General features: G+C 31.9%; 1 protein-coding gene across 3 annotated transcripts; it reads left to right on the forward strand.

Moving 5' to 3' along the window:
* Nucleotides 1-685: 685 nt before the first annotated feature.
* Nucleotides 686-9,819, forward strand: LOC130807841 (probable protein phosphatase 2C 15). 3 transcript variants are annotated; one of them, XM_057673196.1, is made up of 9 exons: nucleotides 686-906; nucleotides 1,015-1,368; nucleotides 2,535-2,706; nucleotides 2,812-2,965; nucleotides 3,066-3,129; nucleotides 3,260-3,367; nucleotides 3,503-3,628; nucleotides 3,888-4,120; nucleotides 9,296-9,819. In XM_057673196.1, the coding sequence occupies exons 2-9, from the start codon at nucleotides 1,150-1,152 to the stop codon at nucleotides 9,513-9,515; spliced, it is 1,296 nt and encodes a 431-aa protein (XP_057529179.1). In that variant the 5' UTR covers nucleotides 686-906; nucleotides 1,015-1,149; the 3' UTR covers nucleotides 9,516-9,819. The 3 variants fall into 3 exon arrangements, with proteins under 3 accessions (XP_057529179.1, XP_057529180.1, XP_057529183.1); XM_057673197.1 differs by lacking the exon at nucleotides 9,296-9,819 and adding an exon at nucleotides 6,179-6,727 and having other exon boundaries at nucleotides 728-906; XM_057673200.1 differs by lacking the exon at nucleotides 9,296-9,819 and adding an exon at nucleotides 6,360-6,727 and having other exon boundaries at nucleotides 728-906.
* Nucleotides 9,820-11,036: the final 1,217 nt, after the last annotated feature.

Here is an 11,036-nt window from a genome sequence, read left to right on the forward strand (position 1 = left end):
TCCAGTTTTTAGGAATCGGAACAAGCTCAACTTGAATTGTGGCCATCACTACCAAAACCGCAGAAAGACTACATAAAATCTCCAAACTTCAATATAATTAAAAATTATTTTTTAGTACCAATCAGGTCGAGAAAAAAAACTTAGATTTTAGTTTTAAGAATCGAAATCAGCATAATTCGGACTGTGGCCATCAGACCGCATGAGAAAGACTACTTAAAAACCCTAAACTTCAATATAGTCGAAGTATTAATTTTAGCAGCTCATCTTGTATGAGACCATCTTATCATGAAACGAGTCCATATAATCAGCCCCTTCTTTAATTAATTAATTTAACATCGTAAGTAATCATTTTAAGGTTAAAAGTAATCAATTTAAGACTATGAAAAGTGCTTATTTTAAAATTGTATGTGATCACTTCAGTACCATAAGTGATCACTTTAAAACCAAAAATATATATTAAACTAGCCCAATATAAATAATCTCACCATAAGATTATCTCATTTAAAAATTAGTGTAATTTTAATATTAAATACTAGATAAACCAAAGAAAGATAAGAACTACGAAGAAGACAACAAGAATTAAACCCCACGACTTTAGTGAAAAGCGTTAAATTTCCCAAAAAAAAAAACAAAACAGAAAGCCCAATTAGTCAAAAATCAATTATTTAATATTGCAATTTAGGAGGACTATCTATAATTCTATTTATTTATTATTGTTATTAGTTGGGTATTTTACAGTTCATTGATAGTTTGACATTAATTCCGTGTATTCTTGCCGTATCGATTTTCTCCCCTTCTCTTCTACATTAAGATCACTGCATTTGTGATTTGTCCTATTGTCGGTTCCAGTCATTTAGATCTGATTCCTGACTTCTATCATTCAATCATTTTATTTATTGTTGGCGGGTAATTACTTCACGCTATCTTCTTAAATTATGAAATTTATCTGGGTTCTCTTATTATATTCATAAAAATTCCCCTTTTTTGATTAATTATTTCTGGGTTTTTCTACAGATCTTCAGTTAATTCAGGTTTTTGATGTCACATGTTGAATTTGCTGCATAACCCATGATTTGAAATTCATCATATGATTCGGAGAAAGACGCATACTTGGTAGTTAGTTTTTGGAAGGTTTTGAAGTGGAATAGTATGGCGTTAAGAGAAGCAAGAAGGCATCAATGGCAAGAACAAGGGCTTATACCACTTGCAGCTTTAATTAGTAAGGAAATGAAGAATGAGAAGATGGAGAAACCAAAAATTAGTTATGGTTATGCAGCACAATCTAAGAAAGGAGAGGATTATTACTTGGTTAAGACTGATTGTCAAAGAGTACCGGGCAATTCCTCTTCCACCTTTTCAGTATTTGCTGTATGTAACAATACCTTTTCCCCTTAATTTGTTATCAACATATCGTTATCGTTTGTGACATGTTGGTTCAGTCATTGTAGCTGTTTGAATGTAAATCTGATTTTGATTTTCACATCTGGGTTATTTTGGGTTTAGTGTTCCATACTCAGAGTTGAGGGCTTCCCTCGGTTGCGGCTTCCTCGTGATGAGGGTATTGGTCTGCCTTCTTTCCCGCCCTCCCCAGACCAAGGTGGGAGTCATCGGGATAATGATGATGGTTATAGTTTAGTGTTCGATACTCGAGTTGAGGGCTCCCCTCGATTGCGACCTTCTCGTGATTAGGGTATTGGTCTGCCTTCTTTCCCAACCTCCCTAGACCAAGTCGGGAGTCATTGGCATGATGATGATGATGGTTATTTTGGGTTTAGTCGAGTTATCTTTGGTTTCGATTAATCGGGTCAATTTTAGACAACTGTTGCTAATATCATTTGTGAGGTGATGTGGTGTTATTTAACAAGAGTTGAGTTGCGTTTTCTTTTTGCCTTTTTTTCCCTTAAGAGTTTCTTTGTTGTTGATATGAATATATTGTTTACATTGATCTTTTCATGTGGCAATGTTATGTTTGAAATATTTTGGTCTATAATATACATCTGCATATGATAGAAGGTAGAAATTAGATGGTCTTTTTGCACTGTACTTTTATGGGGATTTTGGCTCTGTGTTGATCCTGTTTGAGGGTTTGATTTGATAGGAAATTATATCATAATTTATTAACCATTTCATAAATTCTTATATGAGATGGTCTCACTATGAGACATGCCTCATACTTGGATTAAACAGCTCAATAATAGAAACTTTTAGCTTATGGGTTCTTGTATTGAGGTTGTTTCAACGTGAGACAGTCTCATACAAGACGGGTTGTAACCATTTTACATATGTATGTGTGATCTACTTCCATGATTTCCCATTGTGTTTGTGTTTGATCTGAGTTATGATTGTTCACATGACTCATGGACCTTGAGGTGTATTCAAACATATAGACTGAATATATAGCTGAAATGCACGATTATATTGATCTGAATTAATGTTTGTTTATGTTGTGCTCATAATAATTTACTGATTTTGTTTCGATCGACTCAAGTATCGCTGCATATTAATTATCATTTCTTTGTTTGGTGCAATTTTAGATTTTTGATGGGCATAATGGAAATGCTGCTGCCATATATACAAGAGAAAACTTACTAAATCATGTCTTAGCTGCAATCCCTCGCGGGATTAGTCGTGATGAATGGCTTCATGCCCTACCTCGAGCGCTAGTTGCGGGATTTGTTAAAACCGACAAGGAATTCCAGCGCAGAGGTTGTTGAGCTTCTTTTTGCTTCTAAACTTGAGTTGCACCACCATCTTGTGAATGCTTCACTCTGGGTTGTTCTTATTGATTTCTATCTTTGACTTCTTATTCAGGAGAAACATCTGGGACAACAGCGACATTCGTAATTGTGGACAGATGGACAGTTACTGTTGCATGTGTTGGTGATTCTCGTTGTGTATTAGATGTCCAGGGAGGTGCTGTTTCAGACTTAACTGTTGATCATAGGCTGGAAGATAATCTAGAAGAGTGTGTTTTTGTTAACCCACCTTATTTTCTTTGATTTTAATCGTCTCTTTTCATTCTTTTTTCAGCTACATGTATAAATTGACTGTGCTGTAACTTGCAGGAGACAGCGTGTGACCGCTAGTGGAGGTGCAGTTGGGAGGCTTAGTATTGTTGGAGGTGTAGAGGTGAGAGTGTTAGCAGTTTTATTATATTTCCCGTCTCCACTTCCAGTTATTATTTGTGCTGAACTTTCTTTCTATTTAAGTGCATTTTACTTTGCACCGTTGCCTTAACAGTACGCTTTAACGTTTACAGATAGGGCCACTTCGTTGCTGGCCGGGGGGCTTGTGCCTTTCTAGGTCAATTGGAGATCTGGATGTGGGAGAATTCATTGTACCAATTCCTTATGTGAAACAAGTGAAGGTAATTTCAGTACCTGTTTTTACCGCCAGTCATTTTGTTTGACAGCCTAATAATGATTTATGTTTATAATGTCTTTTTGCACCATTTTTATGTTCTGTATGTCGGCTCTTTGACTTAGTAATGTTTTTATGAAAGCTATCAAATGTTGGTGGGAGACTCATCATTGCTTCCGATGGCATTTGGGATGCGCTATCATCGGAAAAGACCGCAAAATCATGCTTTGGTTTGCCCGCTGAACTTGCTGCTAGACAAGTTGTAAAGGTAATGCAAATTATTTTACTCGTTTATCCCCCTCCCCGGCTCCTCCCATTACTTGAGTTTACTGCATTTCCACTTCCCATGTGATATCTTTTTGAGTAGTCGGGGAAAACTCGAAGGCACAAAGGGGAGTGCATGATCACTCACTTATAATCTCTAACCTCGAAAATATAAAAATGCAATCTTTGTAGTCTTAAGCATCTCCTGATTATTTTGCTATTACATGTTCACTTATCTTTCATTTATTATGATTGTTGATTAGGAAGCATTACGTTCAAGGGGGCTCAGGGATGACACAACTTGCCTAGTTGTTGACATAATCCCGCCTGAAAATCCTGTGCAACTATTGCCTCCACCTAAAAAGCAAAGCATGTTTAAGGCTTTACTTTTTTGGAAGAAACTACGGGATTCTTCAAACAAATCATCAAAGAAGTTAGCACCTATAAGTATTGTGGAAGAGTTATTTGAAGAAGGATCAGCTATGCTTGCAGAAAGGTCAGTATCTTCCGTCCTTGATCCTTCAATCTTTTTATAATGAATGATTTATGGTCCATGTAGCCACGTAGGTAATCATCCACTCAAAAATCAGCATTCTTTTGTGAATATCAGTAATATATATATATATATATATATATATATATATATATGTATGTATGTATATATATATATATATATATATATATATATATGTATATATATATATATATATGTATATATATATGTATATGTATATATACTTTTGTGAATATCAGTAATATATATATATATATATATATATATATATATATATATATATATGTATATATATATATATATATGTATATATATATATATATATATATGTATATATATATATATATATATGTATATATATATATATATGTATATATATATATATATATGTATATATATATGTATATGTATATATACTTTTGTGAATATCAGTAATATATATATATATATATATATATGTATATATATATATGTATGTATATATGTATATGTATATATACTTTTGTGAATATCAGTAATATATATATATATATATATATATATATATATGTATATATATATATATGTATGTATATAGATATATGTATATATGTATATATATATGTATATGTATATATATATATATATATATGTGTGTGTATGAAGTTCCAAACCACGAGAACCAATCAGCCTGACAAAAAAGTACTATTACTTTTTTACTAAAAAGGTGTTACTTTTTTTTTTAAAGAAAAACTGATACTTTTAGGTAAAAAAGTGTTATTTAAGAAAAAAATTCATAAAAAGGTGTTACTTAAAAAAAGTGTTACTTTTCGGAAAAAACGTGTTATTTTGTATTATTTTTTAAATATATTTTTTTCTTAAAAGAAAAGTAACATTTTTTTTGTCAAAAAGTAACACCTATTCTATAGAAAAGTAACGCATTTTTATCGGGTAGATTGGTTCTCACGGTTGTCATATAAGCTTCGTTCTCATTGGAATTTGAGAATTGTGTTACTTTTTGACAAAAAATTGTTACTTTAATGGAAAAAATCAGGAAAAAAATGACAAAAAGTTACTTTTTTACAAGAAAATGCTACTTTGATAAAACAATTTCCCCCAAAAAAAAGATTTTAGAAAAAAACCTAACGAGTGTGTCAAAAAGTATTACTTCTCACATAAAAAATGTTTATCTTTGGGACAATAATTTTTTTGTAAAAAATACTAGAAAAGAAAGAAAACTAACAAACTGTCAAAAAGTATTGCTTTTTACGTAAAAAGGCATTACTTTTGGACAAACAAATGTTTCTTTTCAGAGATAATGGTTCTCATATAAGCTTTGTTCTCATATGAAGGGGTGAAAGCCTAAAATCTGAACGCACAAAAACCAAACAAAACAAAGCCAGAAAGAAACACCCGAAGACCATGCCAAAAACACAAAGCACTTTGTTCCAAGAATAGTTTTCATATTAGCATATGTTCGTCTAGCAACTCCTAATTAACATAATCTTAATTAGGGCTTTACCTTCAAGAACCGAGTTTCATGATCATTTTGAAAACCCAAGATTGCATAGTTGGAGGGTGATAAAGACAAAAGACATCTACCTCTAATAGAATACATAGTCACCCTACATGACCCATATTTTTTTTTTTTTTTTTTCAAAATGAAGTTCCACAAGTGCTTTAAGATAGTTGCCTTATTCCAGATCACCACATTTCTCAAGTTTTGGCCACCATTCTCATAAGGGAGACACAAGTGAGCCCAAGAAACAAGCACTTTTCTAGAGACAACATCCTTGCCTGTTCAAATGAAAGACCTACAAAGATCTTAAACTTTTTTCTAATAACTTTTAGTGAGAATATTTGGGCTTAAAAGTTAATAATACCCTTAGTCACACTTTTGAGAAGCTGGACCCTACCAGCATATGAGAGAAGCTTATTTGACCATAAATGTAATCCAGTAGAAATTTTCTTAACAAGAGCATCACAGTTTACGTAGTTTTGCTTTTAAAAATGAAATGGCATCCTAGATATCTCAAGGTAAATATTCTATTGCTTAAACAGACATCTACAAGGATTTGGTAACAAACTCCTATGTTTATCAATAAACACAACTCTGCCTTATTAGCAGAAAACCCAAAAGTCCTAGAGAATATATCAAAATCATGCTGTATGCTATGAATGAACTCCCAATCAGTTTTGCCGAGAACATAAGATGGGCGATTTCTAACTTTTTACACTGTAGATGAGAACTGAAAAGGGTTACCAATGGTTAACTGGATTCCATCCCTAAAGCAAAGAAGTAAGGTGAAAGAAAGTCTATGTGTCGAAGCCCTTTACCACATGAAAAGGAAGTCAAGGATTCTGAAACTAGTTCTCAAATGGGGATATAGCGCCTATGTTATGAGAGGACAGAGGATGATCGTCCATGGATGATTATAGTATGATCTAAACTATTCCATTGCACTATAAAATCTGTTCATAAAAGAAATGGTGCTCTCAATTAGAAATTTCTTAAATGGAAATATTTGATGTATATAAAACAGTGGAAGTATCTTTATTAGATGAGAACACTAGTTGTGGCTTAATGGAAGAAGATTATTTCTTGTGCAAGTAATTAGGCCATTAGGGGCTTTAGTTTCATTTAATGATGGTGTGAAGATTTTATGAGTTTTATTCGGACTTTGTTCTTTTTATTTTTCCTTAAAAAATTCATTTTAATGGAAAGGAAAATGATAAAGAGGAGTAAGGGTAAGGGTATGGGTTGTAGTTATATGTTGTTTGGTATGAAAATATAAGGGAAACACTTAATTGATCATAGAAAGGGAATTTGTTACTTGACATAAATGGATGGTAACAAAGTAAGGGTATCCATTACCCTCAAGAAAAGGATTGGGTTAACCTAATATCATACCAAACAAATATGTGGAGTAATGGTAATTAAATCCCTTACTTAGTATTAAAAAGTTCATACCAAACACCCCTTAGTGTCTGTAGATGTGTTCAAAGTATCAAAACTTGAATGGTTATGCTAATTGAATATGGCATCATATGGTGTAGACTTGTAGTTTTGAACATTTATTTAAGGAAATGATCACATTGTTTTTGAGGTTTGTTTAGCTAAAGATGAAGGTGAAATTTCATGGGAGTTGGGAGTTGAATGCTTGAGTAGGAATACAAATGTGGATAGGGGTTTTCAAAACTGGATACCGAATCTAATCCGGTCTGGAAATTCGTATAGTAAAAAAGATGATCCAGTTCCAATTTAAATAAAATTGGTTATCTAATTATTATCTGTTTTTTGGTTTTGTAATTGCTAATTTATGTTAAATTATATTTTAGTTACTTGAATACTTAGACCCTCAGTAAGACTCTTTATAGTTTTTTTTGTCATTTTAGAAAAATGAATATAAATTTAAACAATAGAAATTTTAGTAAAAAAAGTTCATGTAGACATTCATAATTTATGGACTTTTTTCTTTTGAGATATAATTTATTGAGTTAAATTGCAAATTTTTCATTCATAAATAATTGATGAAGAAAAAATTTTTACGAATACCCTAAACAATTGATAAAGAGTAAACATAACAATAAACATTCATAGCAGTAAACATAGCGCGATATTATTTTAATTGTGTTGGGGCTTTGAGTTTTTGCTGTCCTCTAATTTTTTTATAATAATGAAACAGAAAATTAAATTAATTAAAACAAAATGTCTTGATTTTCAAAAAATTGGATCCAATATCCAGTTCAGGATACTCGATCCAAATTATTCAGTTTTTAAACCGGATAATCTGGATCGGGTTATTTTGCACACCGCTAAATGTACACACTTTCTGTCGTTTTTTACGCTCATTATGCCTACTATCTACTCCGAATTCCGAATGGTGGCCTCTTTTTTTGTAAACCAAGACTAAGGGTGTGTTTGAATGGAAGAAAATGGAGGGAAAGGAAAGGGAGGAATTTGGAGGGAGGAAGAATTCCTTGTTTGGATAGCAAAATGGGAGGGAAGAGATTTGGAGGGAAAAAAATTGAAAAAATTTAATGGACACTTTTTGTTAAGGTTTCAATATCGTCAAAGTTGGAAAGATTTGAAGGGATAACTCCCATCTCCCTTATTTTCCCTTTCATTCCTTCCTATACAAAAAAAGAGTTATTTCCCTTCCTTTCCCTTCCTTCCCTTTCCCGTCTCTCCCTTTTTCTTCTCTCCAAAATTCTTATCCAAACATAGAGTAAAATTCTAAATCAAATGAGATTAGTCGAAGTTTGTCCTCGTGTTGTTATATTTGCTTGTTTCTGAATTGCTTTAGATTGGCATGTTGACTCTTTGTCATCTTCTCTCTCTCTGATGTGCGCATGTTGGCGGTGTAAGGTTGATGGTTGATTTTAGGCGTGTTTACATGAATGGATTGTAACACCCCAACCTTGTTCGGGGCAGACATTGTAGATCGACACCATAAACCAACTTAAAATATTTTGACACACATTGTCCTCACTTGTGACCCCTCTTTTTCGGTCACCTATTCTAAGGCTACTCCACACCGAACACGCTTAATTGTGAAGTTCTTAACAAATGAACCTTCTTGAAAATAAGATGCACCTTGTTGATCTAGGTATTACTATTGTGTTTGCGTCTCACTAATACCTGTATTCATGGTGTTAGGACTTCGGGATTTACAATGAACTCAGAATAAACCTTATGAAAGAAAAAGATAGTGCTATGAACCGGTAAAGTAAACTAAAAGAGTAAATTGAGAATAAAATGACAAAAGAGAAATTATACTATCAAAGTGATGATTAAAGAGCGATTACAAAGTAACGAAAGATAGAGCTTGAGATCTCTTAAAATGAGTAAAACCCATCCATCAAGTGTTTTAACAATATTCATGATTATCATGGGTCTTTAATTTCCCTTATTTATAATAAACTAGTAAGCTACGACCCACAAATACATTTTCTGACCCGACCCTCCCCAACCCGGCTCTACCCACCCATTAACAACCTCTAGTTTTCAGTTATTATCATCTGGCTTGCCTTTCTTTAAACATATGTTTTAGTTTCCACTTCTAATTCAGAGTCTTCCTTCTTTTTTTTCTTTTTTTCTCATTTCCTGAGGGCCTTGCTAATGTATTAGCTTATCTTCTATATTAATTATAAATCGATTTGTGTTGTGGGATTTAGATTGGGAGGCGATGATACACCTGCTCAATCAACGTCTGGTCTTTTCAATTGTGCTATATGTCAAGTCGACCTTGCTGCCAGTGAAGGGATCTCGGTACACGCTGGTTCCATTTTCTCAACGAGTTCCAACCCTTGGCAAGGTCCTTTCCTCTGTGCGGATTGCCGAAACAAGAAAGATGCGATGGAAGGAAAACGCCCTAGCGGCTTCAAGTTTCCTTGATTCCGATTGTTTTTCCTATCATTCAATTCATTTAATTTCTAATCATTGGTTAGGTTATTCTTTCGGTTCTTTTAGGTCGAATTAGGAGTAGTATGTACGTAGCAGTAGTTTTAGAAAGCAGGTTGTAGAATTAGATGATATTTTAAGCTAAACTATTCGAGTTCAGATGAGCTGATGATCAATTCTCAAGCATCTAATCTTCATGTACATAATTATTATCATTTGTATCTTTAATTCTTTTTTGTGTTGATCTTCTTTCGACATTTAAGCTGAATTACTTATTTTTGATTATTTTCTCCGATAATTTAATCTACTAGACTCGACATTTGACATTAGTTCATATAATGGCAGCATAAAATCTTCGTTATTGTTGTTGGTGATTTTATTTTGAGAACTTGTGAAGATCGCTACGGTTTTATTGTAATAGAGGGGCTTAATTGTTTTTCCCACTAAAATAAGGATAATTGTTTTTGAATAGGAATTTATTATTTGACCAATTAACAAATTAATACCCAATGAAACAACCGTTAAAAAGAAACTATTATTAAAAATCTTGGCTTAAGATAAAAATTTTAAATTGTTTTAATGTTTATAAAATTTGCTACATTTTATGTTAGTCTGTCTTATAAAATTTGCTATATTTCTAATTTTGATTATGATTTATGACCATGCGTTATTTATTTAATTATATACACATACTTAACTTATTATCTCATCCATTCATGTATTTCTAATATTTTGTCTTATTCTATGTAACACTAAACTACAAAATTAATAAAATAAATTAGTAATTATTGCAAATTCTATGAAATGAAAGTAGTAATATTTTCAATTTTTCAATTTTTTGAACAAGCAAGTGGAAATCAAAAATCCATTATCAAACTCTATCTCATTGTCCATGATAAAAGGTCTATGGTATGGATGAAAGTTATAAGAGTTGCTACTCATGTGAACGACTCGTTAGTAGGGAATAGGGATGGCTAAAAATTATAATTTTACGGATTTATATCATATAAGTTTTGGTTAAAGTGGATATGAGAATAATTTTAATGGTTAGTGATCGAATATATGTTGGAAAAGTCTTATACGCTATGAATAATGGGTAGGTGATGAATAGGTGGTAACACTTATACGTTCACCTTTGATTCATAATATATCAAAAGTATTTTATATATTTTTAAATGTTATTTATTAAATTAGAAAAATTTTAAATAGAAAATTCTGAAAAATAGTTTTGTCATTAATAGTACAATGTCTTTTCAAGCTATAGATAGAATCTTTTTTATAATATCAAGTTTAAATTTTAATTCAATAAATGATTGCAAAATTTAATTTATCTATTTTTGAAGTGAATTTTATCTTATTAATTTTGTATATTTTACAAAAATTTAAAATACAAATAAATGAATAAGGAATATTGATAGGATAAGAAGCATATAATACGATTACATAAATATGGAGTAAATCTAAGGTGACTATAACTAGTTGATCATTGTAGATGATGATGATGATGAGTGGATG

The sequence above is a fragment of the Amaranthus tricolor genome, chromosome 3 (genome assembly GCF_026212465.1).
Source record: "Amaranthus tricolor cultivar Red isolate AtriRed21 chromosome 3, ASM2621246v1, whole genome shotgun sequence".
Taxonomy (NCBI): Eukaryota; Viridiplantae; Streptophyta; class Magnoliopsida; order Caryophyllales; family Amaranthaceae; genus Amaranthus; species Amaranthus tricolor.

Bases quoted from the DNA above. Each gene is read 5' to 3' on its own strand.
- LOC130807841 (XM_057673196.1), top strand. From the start codon at position 1,150: ATGGCGTTAAGAGAAGCAAGAAGGCATCAATGGCAAGAACAAGGGCTT. The intron at 1,369-2,534 runs GTATGTAACAAT...GTGCAATTTTAG, and splicing joins CCACCTTTTCAGTATTTGCT to ATTTTTGATGGGCATAATGG. The intron at 3,130-3,259 runs GTGAGAGTGTTA...TAACGTTTACAG, and splicing joins GTATTGTTGGAGGTGTAGAG to ATAGGGCCACTTCGTTGCTG.